The 23191-nt window shown below is 29.0% G+C and overlaps 2 protein-coding genes and 1 pseudogene across 2 annotated transcripts in view; 2 read left to right on the forward strand and 1 right to left on the reverse strand.

The window, feature by feature from the left end:
- Positions 1-5183, forward strand: part of LOC111614667 — a 29147-nt gene extending 23964 nt beyond the window's left edge. The window contains exons 21-31 of the mRNA XM_023356031.1: positions 927-1144; positions 1226-1396; positions 1467-1628; positions 1704-1805; positions 1873-1995; positions 2067-2308; positions 2408-2540; positions 2620-2950; positions 4355-4524; positions 4607-4715; positions 4950-5183. Coding sequence (XP_023211799.1) covers positions 927-1144; positions 1226-1396; positions 1467-1628; positions 1704-1805; positions 1873-1995; positions 2067-2308; positions 2408-2540; positions 2620-2950; positions 4355-4524; positions 4607-4715; positions 4950-5031 — 1843 coding nt within the window. The 3' untranslated portion in view covers positions 5032-5183. The remainder of the gene's footprint in view (positions 1-926; positions 1145-1225; positions 1397-1466; positions 1629-1703; positions 1806-1872; positions 1996-2066; positions 2309-2407; positions 2541-2619; positions 2951-4354; positions 4525-4606; positions 4716-4949) is intronic.
- Positions 5184-5977: 794 nt separating this feature from the next.
- Positions 5978-23191, reverse strand: part of LOC111614806 (glutamate--cysteine ligase catalytic subunit-like) — a 43423-nt gene continuing 26209 nt past the window's right edge. The window contains exons 5-15 of the mRNA XM_023356175.1: positions 18884-18997; positions 18659-18717; positions 18362-18579; positions 15333-15449; positions 15101-15239; positions 12217-12329; positions 12062-12154; positions 6838-6942; positions 6674-6755; positions 6365-6586; positions 5978-6288 (exon numbers count right to left, since the gene is read on the reverse strand). Of these exons, the coding sequence (XP_023211943.1) occupies positions 6050-6288; positions 6365-6586; positions 6674-6755; positions 6838-6942; positions 12062-12154; positions 12217-12329; positions 15101-15239; positions 15333-15449; positions 18362-18579; positions 18659-18717; positions 18884-18997 (1501 nt within the window). The 3' untranslated portion in view covers positions 5978-6049. The remainder of the gene's footprint in view (positions 6289-6364; positions 6587-6673; positions 6756-6837; positions 6943-12061; positions 12155-12216; positions 12330-15100; positions 15240-15332; positions 15450-18361; positions 18580-18658; positions 18718-18883; positions 18998-23191) is intronic.
- On the forward strand, positions 15694-17033 carry LOC111614817 (annotated as a pseudogene).

Consider the following 23191-nt stretch of genomic DNA (forward strand, 5'->3'; position numbering starts at 1 on the left):
CCCTACTTTTAAAAATGAAGTTTTCAAGGAAAAGTTGGATGATAATTAGAAAAAATGTAGTTTAAAAGAACTTATTAATGAGTAAAAACATTTTATTTTAAATACATCAATAAATTAACAATGTAAATAAAGTAAACAGGAAATGATATAAAATTTTCATTACATAAAGACATTGAAGAGTGACGAAAAATATTTAAAATTTAAGATACATTCCAATTTCAAATTTGGAAACCAGAAAAAATGTCGTAAATTCAAAGCAATATGATACATAATTTTTAAATAACGAGAATTTCCTAATGAAAGTATACGAGAAAAAAATATAACAACGGATAAAATAAATCTCTTCCACCTCCACAAAAAAACACAAAACTTGGTTTAATTGATTGTTGTTTTAATAATTATAATAATTATTATTTTTCAAAAAAATCTTCCTTTGCTTCAAGTACAATAAATTTAGAATTTCTAGATTTTAATATCACAGGAACTCCTTTAGGTGTTAACAATGTTAAAATAAAACAGAATTAAATATGTTTTTACATTCCAACAAATAAAAATAGTCTTTTGGTTTAGAAAATCTATTTCCAAGCAGTGAAGTGAAAAATGACTTTCCTTTTGATTGTTCTCGTAAAACGTAATTCAAATATTGTTTTAACGCTTGAGTACATGTTTAAGGTCGACATTCAATTAATAATTATTTTTAAGTGCAAATTCCTCCTATTTCTTATTGTACAGTAAGCTATATAGGATTTATACGATCACATTCTTATTTTTTTGTTTCAACAATTCTAAAACAAGAAAAATTAATTCCATACCACAGAATAATGAAGCACAAGAACACAGTTTCTAAAAGCAATTGTTCAAATTTTAACTTTAAATATTACTCATAAAATATTTTTATTGATTGGTTTTTAAATTTTGTTTTCTAGATTCTATCTCTCTTTCGATACTATAGCCCATGGACTCCCGCAAATCGAAACTTCCAAAACAATTATTAATGATATCTGTCCTACTTTTCTCAAACCAGTGAAATGTGAAGTCAGTCGTTATCGCACTTTGACTGGAATGTGCAACAATTTAGACAATCCCTCCTGGGGTTCTGCTCGATCGGCTATGGTTAGATTTTTGCCTCCCAATTATTCAGATGGTATAAATTCCTAAATAAATATATATAGTTTTTACTTTTTCATTTAATGTTATTGTTTTCTGATTCTCTCATTTTTCAAAGGAATATCTGTACCTAGACGAGCATATGATGGAGAATTGTTGCCTAGTCCCAGAATTGTCAGTTTGGTCATGCATCACGATGTAAGCGAACATGATTACGGAATCTGTAACATGATTGCTGCTTGGGGCCAGATGTTAGATCACGATTTAACTAGAGCAGCTCCTTCTCTTGGTATTAAAATTTAATCTTTCAATGGAATGAAATTCAATTATCTAAACTAAATTAAACTTTATTTATGTAGATCAAAGTAAAAGAAGCATAGAATGTTGCAAATCACAGCAGAAACATTATAACTGCTATCCGGTTAACATTCCCTCCGATGATCCGTTTTATAAATTCTTTGATCGAAAATGCATGAATTTCGCTAGATCTCTGGCTGGTTTGCAACCTGGATGCAGATTGGGTGAGTTACATTTGTTTTAATAATTTAATTGTAATTAAATGTTGGCCCACGATTAACTTTTTAAATTACTTTTAGGCCCTCGTTGGCAAGTGAATGCGATATCTGCTTACATAGATGGAAATTTCCTTTATGGGAGTAACGAAGAAGTTGCTAACAGATTAAGAGAATATAGAGGAGGTGAGCATTTCGAAATAGTTTTAACCAGTAAAAACATTTAGTTACATTGATTTATCATATTTTCTAGGAAGGTTGAAAACGTCACCTCTTTATCGAAATTTGGGATTAAAAGATTTACTTCCTATGAAAACTGTGGATCCAGATGTGGGTTGCATTGCCAGACCAAGAAATTTATATTGTTTTGATGCCGGTGGGCAAAATGTTAAATTAGATCTAATCCAAAAATATTTTGCATTTTTATAATTTCTCTCTCTTTTGAAGGCGATAACAGAGTCAACGAACAATTGCAATTGGCAGTGATGCACATTTTGATGATGAGAGAACATAATCGAATTGCAAACATTCTTTCACAAATAAATCCTCATTGGGACGATGAAACAATTTATCAGGAAACACGACACGTTATTTCTGCAGAAATACAACACATTACTTACAATGAATTTTTACCAGTTGTCTTGGGAGATGACATGATGAAGAAATACGACCTACAACCTTTAGCAAAGGTCGAGAGAATTAATTCCAATATATCCCAGTTAAAATGCACTTTTTATGCATAATCAACTTCAATAGTAAAAATCTCTTAAATACTTTTCTAATTTCAGGGTTACTATCAAGGTTACAGCCCTAAAATAAATGCCGGTATAAGAGCAGCCTTCCAATCTGCAGCTTTTCGATTTGGACATAGTTTATTACCGGATGTTACCGAACGATATAATAAATATCACGAGAGAATAGGTAGATATTGAATGTCAAAGATTATTATTAATCATTGTGTAATTAATAGTAATCAATTATATTTACAACACATTTATAGAGGCCATTCGTCTATCAACTCAATTACTGCAACCGTACGATTTGTACAAACCGGGAATTATCGACACTTTTATTTTGGGTCTTATAAATCAAGAAGCTTACCGTATGGATACAGAAATCACTACCGAAGTAACGAATCACTTATTCGAGAAACCTGGAGATAGGTTTGGAATGGATTTAGCATCGATGAATATGCAAAGAGCGAGAGAACATGGTTTGCCCGGATATAATCGTTATAGAGAATATTGTGGTTTACCACCTGCTAGAAGCTTCGATGATCTCGTTGGTTTAATGCCAAATAAAACCATTCATCGTTACAGCAAATTATATAAGTAAGCGCTTTATTTTTAACAAAATCTTTTACAATAATCATCAGTGCCGTCTTTAGGACTGGGCCTACGGGGCTCCTTAATCCGAAAGTAATAAAGTTACAAATAAAAAATAAGTTAATTGAAATAAACGAATATTAAAAATATCAAATACTTCATTTTTAACTACATATAGGAGAAATAATCTTAAAACTAAGCAAACTTACAAAATTTTTCTTACACATTTTGCTGCTGTGAAATTCATAATTAATTTATCGAATTTACTTTATTATATCCGATTCTATATTCATAATAGAAAGATTATTTAATCTCGATTGAAACATCGTATTACGATGATAATTTTTTTATAAATTCAAAATAGAAAATACAAATTGTTCTGGTGAACGTTCAATCATTAAAGTTAAAAATATTCTAAAACTGATCCCTATACTGGGAAATGTACACGATAGCAAATCTTACTTTATTAAAAAATACATATCTGAGATCGACATATTTTCTTTACCTTTATGTAATATACTATTGTTTCTGTTTCCTTAAGGGGGCCCCATCTTGCTCCTGGCCCAGGGCCCCTTACGTTCTAAAAACGGCGCTGATAATCATGAGTATGTTACAAGGATTTTCATAACTCTTACAAGATTTTTTTTATCATCGAAAAGTAATGTTTAAACGAGACTATAATGACACTTATATTAAGACTCACGAATTTTGAAAAATATATTAATAAGTTTTAAAGCTTCATTTTGAATGAATTAATATAGTTACGTTAGTAAAAATGTATATCTTTTAAATACAGTAATTTTATGCAATTCCTCAGGGTTTAGGCTTTAGGAAAAAAAATCGTTAAAAATTTATTTAAAATAAATTTTAAATCGTTTAATTTTAAAAGATAAAAATTATGAAAATTATTATTAGGTATACTAAAATTGGATTAAGATCAGATATCATTGTCTATTAATAGAAATTAAAGGATGTCAGAAATTTTCTCAGGTTAATATTAACCGTCAGTAGACGAAAGGAACAATGAAATGCGGAAACTTGGCTCAGTTTCCTGGACTGTAGCATCAATTGTCACGACAATAGAACGATTTAATCATCTGATGAAATAGATAATTTAAAGGCTAACTTCTAAAAACATTTAAATTTACAAAACGGACTCCAGTTTTGATTGTAAAGTTTATTGAATAAATCATTAGTAAAGTTTTAAAAGCGCTGCTCTATCATGATCTCATTTTAACCTATTTAGCATGTAAATTTAACGTGACCAAAACGCACATCAAGAAAAGTTGAGTAGAAAGCTTCTACTTACTTCTAAGTCACGTTATTGCAATTTATACCAAAAACTAATAGTCAAGTAATTTTTTCACATTTTTTAAATGAATATTAACAATTGAAAATGTTATCTTATAGAAATATCCACGATCTTGATTTATGGAGCGTAGGTATTGCAGAATTTCCTATTCCTAAAGGTATAGTTGGTCCGACATTTGCTTGCTTAATTGCCGAACAATTTGCTAATATCAGAAGGGGAGATCGGTTTTGGTATGAGAATCCAGACTGGCCTTCAAGCTTCACTCCAGGTAATTAGCACTTATTAATATTGAAAAAAACATCTATATTTAATAAAAGCAATCTTTTTCACGTGGAATTATTTTTAATCAGCTCAACTTCAAGAAATAAGAAAAGTAAAATTAAGTCGACTTTTGTGTGATAACGCAGATGACATGATCAGTGTACAGTTTCATGCTATGAGAATGGCTGATCCAAGACTGTAAGTGGCAATTTCCTTTAAAATCTATAGACAATTCCGATAAGTTGAGGCTAATTTATTATATATATATATATCATTTTTAACGAATTTTTATGAGCTCGTTTTGTATATGATAATAGCATCCAATTTATCTCTAATTAGTCTGAACTTTCATAAACATAGAAAACAATTTTAAGAGGGACGAAAATTCAAAACTATCACACTTCCCAATGTGAGAAAAATCTTTTGTTTCAGAAATCCACGATTAGATTGCGGAGGGCCAGATATACCAAGAATGGATCTGACAAAATGGAGAGACACTAAATACGACAAATGAACATGAAGATTTTATAACCGTGATCCCAATATGTAAATACCGTTTGAACTCTTATTTAAGCTTCGGAACCACGAATGTTGAAGATGGTGACAACCATTGTCTTCTATTTAGGAGGATGTTTGTCATTAAGTACAATAAATTCTAAATCGTTTCATCATGGTCATTTATAATTTGAGTCAAGATATCATTCACTATGCTGCTTTCATTTCGAAATTAATACTAATTATTTCAAATTCACAATTCAAAATAATTTTCACATATAAAGTCAAATAATTTAAATAAAAAGCATTTAAAAAGTTGAGAATTAGTGATTTATAGTTAAAAATTCTCAATCTAATAAAAATCACTGAAACATCAATTCACAAATGATAATTTTTACCTGTATTTACATTCCAGTTTGTTAAAAGTTTTCATTTATTAAATATGAAATACAAAGTAAATATATTTAAAATTTGAGATTATTAATAACCTTTAATAAAACCTTGAAGAATAATAATAGACAAAATAATTTTTCATTTATTGAACTGCAAATTATAAAAAGGAACAATTTATATACAATTCCTTTTATTTCTTTAGCTAACAACTTTTATCATATACAGTATATATCATAATTACATATTTTCATTTCATTTAATAACATTGATATAATTTATAATTAAATATTTTATAATTTCATATTGCATTAAAGAGCTTCAACTTAACAAAGAATAAAAATTAAACAAAAACTAATTTATCAAAAACTATAATTTTTTAGATATTAAACAATTATTTTGACTTAAACACACAGTATTTCCTATATTCTCTTTTGTGATAACTAGAAATGTATAAATTGAAACAAATTAAATATAATATAGTTAAATCTGGACCATAAAAAAGACTTTAGTTTGTATGAATAAAAATTTTTTATATGAAGCATTAACANGAAAACAATTTATAAATTATATACTACATAAAATGTTTTAATAATAAATTTGAAATCAATTTAGTTAACAAATTTTTTCCAAAACAGAATAAAAGATTATGAACATATATTTGTTTTATACTGTTCTGCTTTGCTAACGGCAATAGGAATGTTTTCATTGGTCCTCGTATTTGGTTGTCCTAATAGTTGTGGACATTGTTGACTTCCTTCCTGAATTTTTGCTGCGACAGTTAATAAATCATAATTAATGCGATCGGTTACAACCGAATCGTGTTTATAGTCTGGATGATTTTTGACAAATTCTCTTATCCATCTTGCAGTAGTCAGAAGTTCTCCTATTTGCAAAATAAGGAAATTTTTAAAATCTTTTTAATGAGGATAAAATGAAAATAGTTATCTTTAATGCATTACCAGAAGCCCTCCTTTGAATAAAAGTTAAGTATTGTTGTATGGAGCACTGAGTGTCTACATCAATATCAACATAAGTTAAAAACTTCTTAATTAATGGAATCAATCCAGGAAATTCATTATCTTTTCCATTGATGATTTCATTTATGGTCATTTGTGTATATTCACATTTTTCTGGGGAAGAACAACTTTCCAGACATTCTGCAACTACTGGTGGACTACTACCTATAAAAATTAAACATAATTTTCATAAACAGAACAATGGAAAACTGATAAATTTTCTATAAAGAAATTATTGACAAGCTTATTTACATGTCATTATGTCTTTCCTAAACCAGTATTTTTTATTCAAAACAGCATTTCTCTGTTGACCTTCTGATAAATTCTCATCCACCTAAATATATGTTTCAGGATAATTAATGTCAAAAAGAATGAAAATCAATTGTATTATTAAAAAAAATAAAATAGAAACTTACTTTGGAAATTGGTATGAGGAAATTTAATTGAAAAGAAAGTATAACTCTGGTCAGTAGAACTACAAACACTACAAATGCTGCATTTTCAAATTCTGTCATTTGAATCTTTAATAATAATAATTGTTCTGTTACATTTAAACATTTAAACAAATCTTCCAAAAATTAAAATCTTATTGTTTACATTTATAAATCAAGTTTAAAAAATTATGATGCTAATTTATAATTAATATGATAAACAATGTAAACAGCTCAATTTTTCTAAAAATGTTTTGAAATCTCTCAAAGAAATACAAGAAATTTATTAAATATCTAAAAATTTTTCAGTTACATATATAAGCCTTAAGACTTAGATTTATGTAATTATATTATATTTAAATATATTTTTTTGCTTTTTTGTATACCATGGAAAATGATGAAAAATAAATTTGGAATGAATTTGAAAACATTCTGAAATTGGCTAAAGAATCCTTTTAAACATTAAATAGTTGTTTGTATTTTTGCAATTAATTAATTACTTATTAAATTTAAAATTCAAATTAAAATATCAATATATTTAGAAACTTAATAAGTCACTGTATTAGTTACATTTTAATTTACATGTTTGTTATGTAATTTAAAATAATGCACAGCATATCCATTCAAAGTGCTGGAAGAGGCTAACACACTAGCCCCTTCCATTTTTTGATTGTTTTTGTAGAAGATTGTAAATTGGTCATCTATCAGAACTGCATGTTTCATTTGTATTTATTTTGTACTTACAGTATATACTAATAAGTAAGAGTTACTTTCATAGGCCTATTATTGCATTTTTTAGTGATTATTCATGAATTTAAATTACACAATATTAATGGAATTCTCATAAATTAAGAAGTCACTGCAATATTAATTTAAAATGCTGTATTTTTTTCTTGAAATTAAATTATTGAATTTTTATATTCCAAGAAAAAAAGATTTCTGGCATATAATATCATTACACTTCTTAAGCTCTTCAAACTTAAATCTAGTTCAAAGGGTAAAAACTTGAGAGAAATTGAAGCTTTCAGGCTCCTGTTCTCAAAAGTCAACTTTTATTAACTTTTAACAATAGAAGTTATAATTAAAAATGCTGCAGTTTTGTAAGATGATTTCACCCCAAGAAAAACAGTCTGAACTGGATAAAATCTCAAATATTTCTACAAAACATAGACAAGATAGTGTTGAAAAATATTTCATTTTAATAAATAAAATAGCTGATGTATAACTAAAAGATGAAAATTAAAAAATGCAATGATTTTTAACAAAATATAAAAATTAAATAATAAGACTTATATTTTGTATTAAATTATAGAAAAATTTATTTAAAATAACAGGTTTTGAACATTAAAGTTTCAAAGAAAAAGATTATTTACACTCTAGTAACGTGAAATTTGACAAATAGTAATAAACTATTTCAAATATTCATTAAATGAGTACTGAAGCATAAAGAATTGGAATCCACAGATCACATTCATATTCATCTTATTGAATGAACATTATGAAAAATATAAAATTATTATGCCCTACTTCTAATCCAAATCATAAACTGGTTTTAAGTTCTAATTATATGATAAGTGGCTCTACTATATCAAATAGGTTATACAAATCAAAAGTGTTATAAAATAAAAATCCACAGTAAGAAAAAACAATTTATTTCAAAATACTGTTTTGAAAGTAAATTTCCTCTTAAAAATTTATTCAAATCGCCATGAAATAAAGAAAAACTGTAAAATTGAATAGTGAGAAATTTTGCCTTTTCAAGGAACTCAATCTCTAATTAAACAATAAGAAAAAAAAATATTTCAGCCAACATTTCTATTCTTATTCTCATTTAATCAAAGTGAACATTTAACAATATTTTAATAGAAAACAATTTATAAATTATATACTACATAAAATGTTTTAATAATAAATTTTAAGCAAGACTAAAAAAAAAATTTAATTTGCACATGAAATAAGTTAACTTTTTTAAAAAAATTAAAATTATTAAAAATGCATAACAAAAAGATGACTTGAAAATCAATTCATAATTCAAAAATCCATGAATAGTGAAATGCGATCTGTAATCACTGATATCATTTGGAAAAAATATATATATACACTTTAACCTTACATAATAATAATGATAAATGTCTAATATTCTGGAATAAATTTAAAATACTTGAAAATTCTTAATTATAAAAATTAATGTTGAATTTTGTACATATTGTAACATTTTTACTTTCTAAAAATATATGCAAATATACAGGATGGTTATAATTATACAGGAAATATTTAGAGCTCTGTATATAAACTATTGAACCAAATCTGGTATGCACAATTTCTAACCATGAGAGTTAGATTTTGCAAGTAAGACGTTTTAGTTCCAAACTTTTTAACTTCTCACTAAATTTCTCCCACTAGAGAAATTTGGCACTAATATCATTGCAATGTGCATATTAACCTTATTGTGGAAGCTGTGGAACAGCTTTACAATTTATAAAGTGTTGCAAGTGTGTTCAATGTGTATTAGCAACAAGTCATGGTGCCTACATTATCCTATCAAGCATTACTTATTAACCTTTACTACGACAGCAGTAGCAATGTTAGTGCTGCACTTAAAGAATTTCAATGTTTAAAGTCTTTGCAAAAAACATCCGACCATTACTAATCTCAGAAAAATGATTCTGCATTTTGAGGAAAAATGGCAAATTTCAATGTGAATTCAAGAAGGAAAGGGCCAAAACTGATGGAACTAGCAAAAAAATGGAGGAAGATGCAACAACCTTAGTAGAGCAGCAAATGGAAACTTCTCAAGTGCAGTGGTAGTATGTGTGATATCATGGTTAATTGACATGTCCTACCCTACAGTGCAGAAAATTGTGTGACACATATTTCAGTTTTACCATATGGGATATTCTCAGTCACAAATTACTTCCTGACAATTATGATCAGTGAAAATCTTTTGCCGTATCATTCATAGCTTGAATGATGATCAATGATTACTACCCTGTCAAATCCTACACACTGATGAAGCCCATAGTTACTTGAATGGTGTTTAGTCTTGAGAAAATCCACACATTTAATCAATAAATTTTTTTGCATCAACTAAAAATCAGTTTAATGCAGATTCATGGCATCTTTCTTCATTGTACTATATTTTTAGAAGAAAACAATGCATATGGACCAGTGACAGGCTTCAAAACTATTATCTTTCTACTTTTCCACAACAAAATTGTTGTTGAAAAGTAGAGATATATATACCACAATCTTTATGCACAATGGATCATTCCTTCATATCAAATGTTAATGTGCAAAGGCTATCAGTACTTCATGAAAAAAAAAAAAAAAAAAAAAAAAAAAAAAAAAAAAAAAAAAAAAAAAAAAAAAAAAAAAAAANTCTTATTACGGAGAGGCCTGATTGGTAATGAGATTGACCAACATCAGTGAAAGGTCAGGAACAATATCCTAATCCATACTATTATAAATGTCAGATATATACCACAATCTTTATGCACAATGGATCATTCCTTCATATCAAATGTTAATGTGCAAAGGCTATCAGTACTTCATGAAAAAAAAAAAAAAAAAAAAAAAAGGTGAATAGCTATGAATAGGTATCATTTTCAACAATATGGCTACTACAGTCACCATACTTGACCCCTTTGTTAGTTATGGAAATAGCAGAAAAGCCTTATTTATTGGACAATGTTCCTATCTTAGTTGTCTTAAGGCAGAATTTTGCTACATTTGAGACAATTGCCAAATCAGTTATGTCCATCCTTTAAAAGTGCTGTTCATTGAATATATGCTTTAGAACAGAGATAGAGGGTATATAGAGTGAAATCATTGGTATGATTTATTGGTTATTTGAATATTTCTACATGTATGATTTGACGTGTAAAACACCACTGTGCTATTTAACACTATGAAGAGTTACAATTCACAAAATCTATAATTGCCACACTAAGTTGTAATAAAATAATTGCACTTTGTGTCTCAACTTATCTGTTGCCCAAATTTCTTTGACAACCTCTCTAAAATGCAAATTACAAATGACAGTACTAAATTTCCTAGAGAATTTTGGATGGTTTGTTGACTTTGACACTTTTGGTAAAAGGGCCTAGTAGGCCAAAGAGTATCAAGTCTAGCCAGTTAGATCCAACACCTACCTCTTGGCCAAATCACTATTAATAGTAATGTAATAATGGTAATATAGTCTGGTTTGAAGTCAAACGATTTGCCAAGTTAACATAACTATTGGGAGAGATATTTATATACGTATATAACAAATAACTTTGAAGTTATTTTTGTATTTAATAGAGAGGTTGCAGCCAACATTTTCGCATTGAAAATGCCGGCTGCAACCTCAATAATAATAAAATAGTTGAATGAAAAAATTATAAATACATTAATTCATATAACAACTATCCAATTTCAGTACAGTTATTCATCAGTACAAATATTAAACTGAACACTATTTTAACAACTATCCAATTTCAGTACAGTTATTCATCAGTACAAATATTAAACTGAACAACAAATAGTCACTGAAAAAAAAAAAAAAAGCTGACAGTCATCAAGAGTTGAGTTCTTTCTAATAATCATTTTAAGGAGCTGGCCAACTAACTAAGGCTGTTAAATATGTCAGTCTACCAGTCTGAAGATCAATGATCAAATCCGGGAAATCAGAAAACCCTCTAGAAATTTTCGGGTAATGATCTCTCTCATATGTCTGGTCGAATCCATCATCACCCAGGTGTCCCACTGACGCCTGACTGAACCTACAATAATCACTACAATAATTATACTAATAGGGATAAAAATCACAATGAAAAATATAATTTGAAAACAGATACTATAAAAGCTCCAAATTATGTTGTATATCCTTTTCATACTGTAAGAGTGAAATTAAACACTAGCAGAGAACCTTTTTCATAAGATCAATCCAGCTGAAACTATACATTATAAAACTGCTTTAAAAAGAAGTTCCTCTGACATTATAAAAATCATATGGCAATAAAAATTCAGAATAAAAATAATCTCTACCAAATAAAGTATCTGAAGGAAAAAAAATGGTTTTAATTTTCTTATACCATAAGAATTATGGATGAAACATTACAAGATAATTATTCTTAAGTTTTTTTATTTTAATTTTAAAAATACACAAGTTTAGCATTAAAAACAGAAAATGAAATTTTTTGAGGCTTGACACAATATATTTACTTACTTCCGTTGGCCGAAATTCCACTCTCCAACCAATGTTACTATTGGGTGGTGGAGGTTTAAACCTCATAGTCTGCCAGTTGGTTGACTGAAGATTCTGAAATTGTTGTTTTAGTTAAAATAAGAAAAAAAAGTTCATTTTAAATTGTTTAAACCTACTTCAAAATGATCGGTATCTTCTTTATCATTCTGATATAATTTTTCTGCATAGAGTGTTACTGGATCCCGGATGAAAAGATGAGCTATGTGTTGAGCCAACAAATGGTCTACACCTGAGATTATAAATAACTGGTTATAGAAATGAAATAATTTAGAATAAAATATTTTAAATTTAACGTATTAAATATTAGATTTACTAACAGATCTCTTGTTAATTAAAACAAAGTTATATATATAGCTGCTTAAGATTTTATAGGAGTTAGTGTGTTAATTAAATTCAACGCTTCAGAATTTTCAACTCTTATCAAACAAAACAGCTAGTATGTTAATATGTAATGATGGTTTCATGCATTTGCTAATCAACCACAACATAAACATATTTTAGGCTATATGTTGCCACAATTACATCTTATTACGGAGAGGCCTGATTGGTAATGAGATTGACCAACATCAGTGAAAGGTCAGGAACAATATCCTAATCCATACTATTATAAATGTCAGAGTTCTAGATCAAGTTTGAATCATGACCAATACAAACGGATACAATATTAACCAGATGGCTTCATAATGTATGAGAATCATTGGATATATTTCTAATATAAAATATATATATCAGTTATAATTTATTCTAAAATGCCTAATAATAATTTGCCAAGAAGCTTTCATATTTGTTGCATTTATAAAAAAATAATAATAATAATAGGAAGAAATTTATGGGAATTAAATGCAATAAATACAGCTAGAAAGCCTAGAGACTGAGGCGCTGTCAAATTTGTAGCTTTACATGCAATAGGTTCTAAGAATATTTTATATTGGAGAAAAACATATTCAAATAAGCTCACATTTGAATATGTTGTTCCTAATTTGTCATTCCAGTTAGTAACAAGCATTGAGTAACTAAGAATTAGTTTTAATTCATGATTCATCACTTTACTAACAATGAAATTTAGTGCATACAGTCGACCCCCCCATAACACTGTTGATAATTCCATATTAGATGAATTCCATGTTTTACAAGTCACTTAGATTTTACAAATACATGAGCTGTTCACAGTCTGGCACACGTATTTGTAAAATCTAAGTGGATCGTACAACATGGAATTCATATAAAACAGAATTATCAACAGTGTTATAGGGGGGTTGACTGGTATTTAAATTGTGTGGTACTAATATTAAAAATTCATGCCATCCAGAGCATCTTTTATATAGATCATTTTAATTTGCTTCAGTTTTCTTTCATTTTTCAAAAATATTGCATTAATGTGAAAGTTTATCCCACACAACAAGAAAAAATAAGTATCTGATTAAAGAATTAATGAGAATTGTAATAAATGACAGATTACTACATAGAAAACTACATTAAAACACAAGTAGAGCACCTCTAAAAAAACAAAAAACAAACAAACAGCTAAAAGCAACTGTTTTCACAATTACTATTTTATTTTCCCCTCCTCAAATTTGTCTAATTATTTTCAAGTTCTAAAATCAAGTTTTCAAACATATGCATATAAAAGTGTTTTGTATTGAACATAAAGACAAAGTTTAGAACACTATGAAAAATGAACAACAACAACCCCACACCATACTAAAATATGATAATCAAACTACAACAGATGTTCTCACTTGGGTGTTTCCCATTATTTTCCTTGTGTGATTGAATGAGACAACCATCTATAATATTCTGTATAATGAGGATATTATTTAACCTATTTGCATTTAATATTTTAATATAAGTCTTATATACATAAATTCAACTGTAAAATTATAAAATTGTTATGGGACAACAATGAATGGTTTGATGAGTTTAAAATGTTTATTTCCAGTGTTGACTACATGCAAATTGTTCATGTTTTGTTAGTTAAAACAAGATTAAATTTCTGCTTCAGAAGTCATTTTACATGTTATAAAGGTTATATAGGAAAGACTTTTGAGCAGACTAAGCAGTCAAATTGGAAAATACTTGATTGGATTCAATTAAATTGGATAACACATTTTAGTGGAGAAATCCATTTAATACTATAAAAACAACTTTTTGACTAAGTTGACTTGAACAAAACAACTGTTAGACTTAATTTAGCTTTAGTTCAACAGTTTAATGTTTAAAAGTTTTAATAATAACGATGAAGCCAGAGCGAGTAAATGCGTCATATACCTAAAGGAAGGCTTTTAAAAAAAGGTGATTGGATAACATTTATGTGATATGGCTTTATTTGACATCAGGCTTCTATGGCCAATTTGTGGATAAAAGAAAAAGTTTTTGTATGACATACGTCATTACATAAAAGATGTTTAACTTTGAAGCTATTAAACATGTGATTCCATTCTATTTCTCATATTTTAAAAATCGTTACAAACAACTAGATTGCAGTTTTAAAAAAGCATTCCAAATGAGTCTTTGTCTGAAGAAGGACCCAGGAGGGGTCTGAAAGCATTTGTATTGTCTGATAGATTGTGCTTCACACCAATTAAATGATTCACGAGCAGTGTTTTAAAAGTTTTAGTTTGTAAATAGAATCTCATTGTGAATTATGAATAATAGTTAGTTACAAAAAATTTTTTTTTGTATTGACTCATTTCTTCTCAGTGACAATCTTCACATGGATCATCTTCAAAGAAGAGTTGAAGAATTTAACTATTCTTCCAGATGTTCATGCAACAAATTTCAAAGAACAGTATTGCCTGAACAATGTGATATATATATATATAAATTATTATTGTTAAAGGCCAAGGAGCATAATATTGCACAGAATTTTGTATCACAAAATCAATGTAATAAAATATATTGTTCAAAATGTATTGAAAACCATGTATTTTAAAACAAGCATAATTTGAAAACCTTCCATACAACATGAAATTACAGCATTTTATTTTAAAATATTTCTACCTGCATTTCGAAGTTCTTTATAAATGGCATCGTCATAAACTAATTTAACATCATTATATTTTTCTCCATAAGGTGATAGATATGAATCAATGGAATCAAAACGAGATTTATGAATTCTATACTGATTTGGCTTCAATGGCTATAAAATAAAAATTTTTCCATCAAAAATTCAAAAAACATTAAAAATAATAATTTTTAAATAATCACAAAATTAAAAAGTGGGTATACTTACAGCTAAACCTTGTTCTTCTGCAGTTCTATCATCTACAGAAGCTGCTACAACACTCCACCTACAATCTCTATCTGTTAAATATCCTCTATGTATAGGAGATGCTGCACTTAAAGCCATCTGCAATTTAAACAAATTAGAATTACTCTATTTTATAAATAATATTTTAAAAATTTTCTTGAAATACTTTTCCCTTTCTATTCAGTAGACCTCCCTATAACACGGTAGATAATTCCGTGTTGTACGAGTCACTTAGATTTTACAATTACGTAAAATCTTTGAGCATGCAGTGTTTAACAAACTCTGAATGAGAGTTTGTTAAACACTGCATGCTCAAAGTTTGCAATATTTTATGTCCTGACAAAAGAAAAGATTTTGAAACAATAAGCTTATCTCAGAAAACAGTGACTTCTAGAATTGAAGCAATAGATAAAAACATATCACAGTTGGAATCAAAGATTGGCCAATTTAAATTCTGCTCAATTACTATGGATGAAAGCTATGATATAAATGATACTGTACAGTTGCTATTATTTATAAGAGATGTTGACGAAAACTTCTATATTAAGAGGAACTAGCATTCATGAGGCCATTGAAGGAAAGTACAACAGGGTCAGATATTTTTCATGAATTTATGGAAGGAATTTCAACTTTGAAAGTACCTATAAATTGGATATGTAATATAACAACAGATGGAGCAAGAAATATGACAGGGAAAAAAAAAATCTGGATTTATTGGGATCTTTAATGAAAAATATCCAGATAACAATGTTATATTTCTACATTGCATCATACATCAAGACGCCCTGTGTAAATCTGCTTTGGATATGAAACCTGTGCTTAACATTATTGTGAAGCTGGTTAATGCTATTTGATCTTGAGGGCTTGCTCACAGAAAATTTTGGGAGTTTCTAGAATTCTTGCAATCTGAGTACTCTGATATATTGTACTGCTTGAAAGTAAGGTGGCTTAGTGCAGGATACGTCTTCAAGCGAGTTTGGCAGCTGAAAGACGAAATAGTGACATTCTTCCTTGAGAAACAGGGGTCTGTAGAGTATAAAATCCTGGAAGATACTGCATGGCTTTCGCATTTTTCACTGATGATCTCTGCCACATGAACAAGTTGAATGTCAAGAGGCAAGGCAAAAATCAATTTATCTATGATATCTGGAGCAATATCAAAAGGTTTTAAACTACAACTTGTTCTATTCGCAAATCAGCTTGCTAAGAATGACTTGTCTCACTTCCTAAGGTTGAATTTAATAGCCCCAGTGATGAAGGAAAAGCTTAAGAGTTATGAAGATAGTCTGAGAAGACTCCATAGTGAATTTGAACAAAGATTTGAAGACTTCAGTGTCATTGAAAAAGATTGAAATTTTCAGTATGCCTTTTAATGTGAACTGTGAAACCAGACTTGCAACTTGAATGGATTGAATTACAATGTAATACTCAACTCAAACAGTTGTTTCTTAATGTTCCAAAATTAGAGTTCTACAAGTCCTTGTCGAAATCCACTTTCCCAAATCTGATATCTCATGCCCAGAAAGTTACTGCTATGTTTGCTTCATCATATATATGTGAACAGGTGTTTTCTACAATGAAACTTTGAAAGAGTTGCCTTAGAAACAGACTGACAGATGAGCATTTAACTTCTCTTCTAAGAAGAAGTGCATCCCAGTTCGAACCAACTTATGAGAAACTTTCAGAAATGTAGTCACAGTTTCATTCATCACATTCTCCTTCATATTCTTTCAGTCATTAATTAATAGGGCTTAGTATCACAAAAAAAATACAAGAATTTTGTAAAATGTATCATTGTTATTTTTTAATAAGTTATATTGGCCCACCTAAAGTTTTTTTTCCTTTCCTTTGGCCTCCTCTTTAAAAAGTTTGCCCATCACTGATCTAAAGCATCTCCCAACCCATGCGCTGTGAGTGTTCAGGTATGTATTGGAAATATTAAATATATCTTTTAGAATTTTTAAAAAAGGGATCTTAGTCAAATTTCATCTATCTTTCAATCTTTCATCACCAGCTGACCAAAGAGAAGCAGGTATTCACTAAAATGCTGACTGCTGCAAAATCTGGAGCATTAGAGTAATTCAACAGAAAAGTTGCATGCATCTATGCACATTATGATGCACCAACTCTTTGGAGCTTCTATAAATGTTGTGGCTTACCAGCTTAAAGACCAATACTAGCTCTTTATTTTTAAAGACTATATTTGAATCAATGCATATAGTATATTTGTAAAATACAAGAAGCAGCATACCCAAACCATATTTTTTAGTTTACCAGCAAAGTGTATTTAGTGTTTAATTTAAATGCTTTCAAGATGACATTATGGTGCAGCATCAGCATTAGAACAGTTATTTTACATGCAAAAGGATATAGAAATTAGATCTGTCAAAAATTACCTGTTTCATGGCATTTTTATTTTTCCTATCTTTCACAATTTTATTAAGAAACAATAAGAAAGAAAAAAATTAAAATAATTCAATTTCAAATGCAGAATTTGTAAAATACTAAAATCAAATCTAATTCAAATACAAGTAAATATTTTCCTATTTTAGCTTCATTATCGAGAACAATTTTGATGCTTTTACTAAATTTCATTTCTGTTTTAATTACTAAAAGTACTCTCTATTAATGACTGAATATTTAATGTGACACCTGTACAGACTCTGGATTCTCAATTATACAGATTAATGACAGGCCTGACTAATAATTAGATTTACTGAAATAAAAAAAAATCAGGGATAGGAAATAATGCCCCTAAAAATCATACTACAGTTACCATTGATGAACTACAAGGGCATGAACTAGGTTCAAAATCATCTGCACTGCAGCTAACAGTTTACTCCATTTGGACATTATATTAAAACACATTGAATAAAATCATAAATCTACTTCATATGAAAAATGACAAATCAAGAAAGTTATATTAAAAATATTAAAGTAACTCGCATAAAATGAAAAAAATAAGTTATGCAATCATTGTTTAAAAAGGTAACAGTTATTCAGATACTTACCACAATTGGACAAAGAGGTGCTAACTGATCATATAGAAGTCTAGCTTCTGTGATATTACATGCTTGGAATGTAACTTGTAGACAACAACAACCCATTCCGAATCCCATGGCATCCATATATACGTGATCGGGAAGAGCTGCATTAGCTGCTTCCCCATCATCGCCAAGACTCGAAAAATCTTCCACAAATGGCGATTGTGTGTTAACATCTTTAAATACTAGAATATTACATTCTTGTTGATTAATTAAACCAGTAGCAAACTGAATTGTTTTTCTATAGAAGTTGTTCATACTAACCTGGAATGTTTATAACTACTTTCTTGCCTCTTCTTCTTCTGATATTAAGAGCCAAAGTTCTAGAAATAATCATTACTTTTTCATTAAAAACAGAAACTTATGTAATCTGTAAAGTTCTGTAATATAAAGAAAAAATTCTCTCACAGCAATATAGCAATTGTTATAAAGTGTTTAACAATAGTTAGCAAAAGGAATTAAAGTTATTTAGATGATAATAAAACTCACTTGAATCTTGGATGACCACTAAAAACTGCATCATCTGGAAAAAATAGGCTGCGGAGATAGCCTTCTTTTGGATTTGGCGTTAGAGGAGGATTGGAAAAATCTTTGCAGCCTAGTCTTCATAATAATCACATTATCAATCTTTCAATTATAAAGTTAAGATTATATATATAGTATATATATTTTACAAATAAAAATAGCATATTATGGAAGAAGTTTCACAAGTTACAAAAATTTTTTGTTGCAAGTGTTATGAGCTTTGTTTTCTTTAATCAAATTTTAAAATATTTGTCACTTTATACACTTTATAAATTACCAAAAAACTAATCTATTTAATTTTATAATTTTGGACAATCATCATCATCTAAATTATTCTCTATTATCATCCGACTATATACACTAAAGCTGAAAGTAAGGATAAAAAATATCAAGCAAAACAAACTTTTAGTTTTCTTTCCAAATTTCCAACTAAATATTTTTAAAATTTACTTAAACTCAATAATGCTGATAATTATTATCGCCATTTCTAAATGACAATTTGTGAAAAATAAAACATTATTTAATATTATTAAAAGTTTCATTATCAAAGTTTATTGTACAAAATAAGAAATACATAGAAAGGTGACAACTTGGTTAAAAAGCCATTTTTCAGATCTTATCCAGTATGTTACCAGCATTCTGATTGGGAAACATGCCCTGAAAATTATCTCAAAAGCACCATGAAACTGTATACAAATTTTTTAACAATTCCATAAGCAGATTTTTAATAAACAGCTTGATAAATGAAGTTTACAACCACAAAAAAACTTGAGAAAGTCTAACTGAAGATCAAGACCTAAACTGACTTAAAAAGATTTTACTGTATATCAAAATAAAAATCTTTGCAATTCTTAAATAATAAGTATTCCTTATTTAGAGAAACAGGTTTAATTTAAAATCACAAACTGATAGTCAAAGAATTTCAAATTAATAAAATGTAGGAAGAAAAATTTGAGTTTTTATTCAAATAGTTTAGAAATGAATTTATTTTACATTCAGGAACCAATTTAAATGCTATATAACTTATTTAAATGTTTGTTACATTGTTTAGAGTTTAAAGGTTTGAAATATTAATTATATACAAGAGATCACTTCAACTGATAATTTAAATTTTGCAACACACTGTCAAAATACTGCATTTACTCGCATGTAAGACAATCTCTTATATAGGATGAGGTGCAACTTTAAACAAAAAAATAAAAAAAAATTAGATTTTTCTAAAGACTTGTTAAACATCCCATTAACTTAATAAATCTAGGGATACGCAGAGAACAGTTCAATAAACTCCACACCCTCAGGCGTTATAAGTTACGATGAAGATTATCTAAATTTAATATCAAATTTTTGATTAATTTGACGATGATGATGATGATAATAATTTTTGAGGGAATTTAGCGAATATTTTCTTGATTTTTTTTACCATTTTTTTTTTTAAAAACCCCCTTTAACTGTTGTAAAGGGATGATAGTTAAAAGTGCGATAATGGTTTTTTAATTACTGAATCACCCCTTCGCCATGTTTAAATTCCAATAAATGTTATATAACCAATTAAGTATCTTGTTTTTAAGATATCCTGAGCTATTTTCTTATGAAAGCTTGTACATGTTTTTGCCTGGAGCTTATTGCTGTTAAAGATCAGAAACATCAAAGGATGAAAATGATGCGAGGAATTCTTTCCTTTGATTTTTTTTTTATTTTTATTTTTATTTTTTTTATAAAATATTTTCGCTTATTTTTATGATAATATATTCAAATTCCTCTACCGAATATTTAAATTAATAAAAAAATAATTTTTAAATGATTTTTTTTCATTTTTTTTAAAAGATTTTTACGTGTCGATGAGGAGGATGCTGCGGATGAGTGATGCGGAAAACACGTTCCTAACAAGAGAATCGCCACGTAAATTATTTAATACGTTCTATTAAGTCCCGAATCGCGGCCATTGACGACAAATTGAGAAAATTAAGCAGGACGAGTCGAAAATTCTTATTTTTATAACAAGGCCCGTCGTCGTTTGTATTATATTAAACACTAGAACACTACAAATGTAGACAGAATTAGCGTGTTTGATGGAGAAGAAAAGTTTAATGAACGTTTACTATTCCCTCGAATATGAGTTTTTTACCGTTTTAACCAGTAAAATTGTTAATTTAATAGTATTTACTGGTTAATAAAGTAATTACATGTTAATTACGTAGCCTAGATCTTGGTAAATAAACGTTCTGTCGGGCCTGCGAGTGATAACAAGATGGTAGATTGTGCTGGAATCATCTGGCATCTCGTAGATTTTGCTGTAATTTAGAGACATTCCATTAAGGATTCGATGTAAAGTAGCATTTTCCTTACTAGGAAGGCATAGGATTTAATATTCCTTATTTTAGGGGATGAGTACAGGGTGCTTTTTATGGTTTCGTGTTGAAGTTCTTCACATTACCAGCATCCCGAGTACAGTCAAAACTGTGAGCTGTTGACAGGTTGGACCGTACACCTTTGAACAACGGACACGTCTCCTGCCGGTGTTCGTTATTCAAAGGTAGGCTATAAAAACTGGACGCAGAATAGGGGTTGTTACTTGAGGTTCCACTATACTAGGCTAGCATACGAGCCTAAGTTACAGGTCGAAGCTCGTTTAAAGAATTCTACTCTTAACCATTACAGATTTTACACTATATTTTACAAATTAACACCTTAAACGTACAAGAAAACACCGTAAAAATGGCCAGATCAATGGAGACGTGTAGGAGTAAATTCGTTGGACAGATCGAAAAATTTTTAATTAAATTCCCATATGGCAAACTGTAAAGTATCAAATATTAAATAGCCTTTGCTTTCTCTTTGCCGAATATCCCGAAGGTATGGTAACCGCAGACCACTCGAAACGATGCACACACACACTATTCACTTTGCGTGTATCTTACCCCCGAGCTACAAACTCCAACATCAACAACGAATTGACCAACGAGCAGCAGAAACATTACAGTAAATAACATCAAAATATATTTATTTTAACGCCCTTCTACACACCAGAATTCAATGAAGTTAAGTGCACGTAACTACAACACACGGAATTTATATGAGAAGAGTCACTCATTGGTTAAAAACTCATCGAGATCATTAAGGGTTCGTCGAACTCTCCCATAAAAAAAAATAAATAGAAAATAAAATTTAAAAAAAACCACTTTAAAGTCGAATATTTAGAATAGAATTTCTCCTGTTCTTAATTCTAAGTCGTATACTTAATTCCTGCATTGAGAGGGTGAGAGTTTAGAGCGCGTGTCACGTACTATACGCTCGTTAAACGTTATTGAAAGATGAGAATTTTATCATATGCATCCCTCGTTTATACGTTTTCTGTGATTTCTATAACTTAAAAACCTTTAAATTCCGACATTACACACGGTAATTAAGCTTCCACTTTCCTACTTTGCAGTAAAAAGGACTGTTTTAACACCTGACACATCGTCTTGTATCCAGCTCGAACCTCTAAATATTTTACTCAGAAAGTTTAGATTTATACGGTATGAGCCTTAAATTAAAAAAACAAGGCCAAACCCTTCGCAAATTCGGCAAAAGTAGTGTCGTAGGCCAACAATTTTAAGATGTTCTAACGTGTCTCGAAGCCCGAATTAATAGGAAAATAACGCCTGAATGTTGACATCTTGCACAAACTTTCTTGTGTATGCACGAGTTGACATGATCCATACTGCGACATTGTAACTACAATGTCGTAATAAACAATAGAAATTAAACGTGCGAGAGGGGGGAGAACAACGAAATGACGTAGAAGTCGTTTTAAAAACATTGCGAAAAATGTTGAGTAAGTGCCAAAAAAAAAAAAGAAAAATTCAATTGTTAATTTCTCATAACGACAAAATTCATTTCTGTAACCGTTTATTCTTTTAGCAGTTAATTCCTACAACAACTTATTCCTATAGAAGTTGGTTCCTACTATAGCTTATTTTTATAGCAGTGTATCCTTTGGCATTATTCCTATAGCTATTCGGTAGCATTTATTCCTATATAAGTGCATTCTGTAGCCTTATATTCCTGTATCAATACATTCTGTAGCCTTATATTCCTATAGCAATGCATTCTGTAGCCTTATATTCCTATAGCAATGCATTCTGCAGCCTTATATTCCTATAGCAGTATTTATCCCCCATAGCAGTTCATTCTACACGCATTAAATTTCTACAAAAGAAAAAAAGGAAATCCATTTTTACAGCACCCATTAATTTACCAAATATAACAGTATAAAAGCTTAAATAATCT

The sequence above is a fragment of the Centruroides sculpturatus genome, unplaced genomic scaffold, assembly GCF_000671375.1.
Source record: "Centruroides sculpturatus isolate CEXI.00-Female unplaced genomic scaffold, Cexi_2.0 scaffold81, whole genome shotgun sequence".
Lineage (NCBI taxonomy): Eukaryota > Metazoa > Arthropoda > Arachnida > Scorpiones > Buthidae > Centruroides > Centruroides sculpturatus.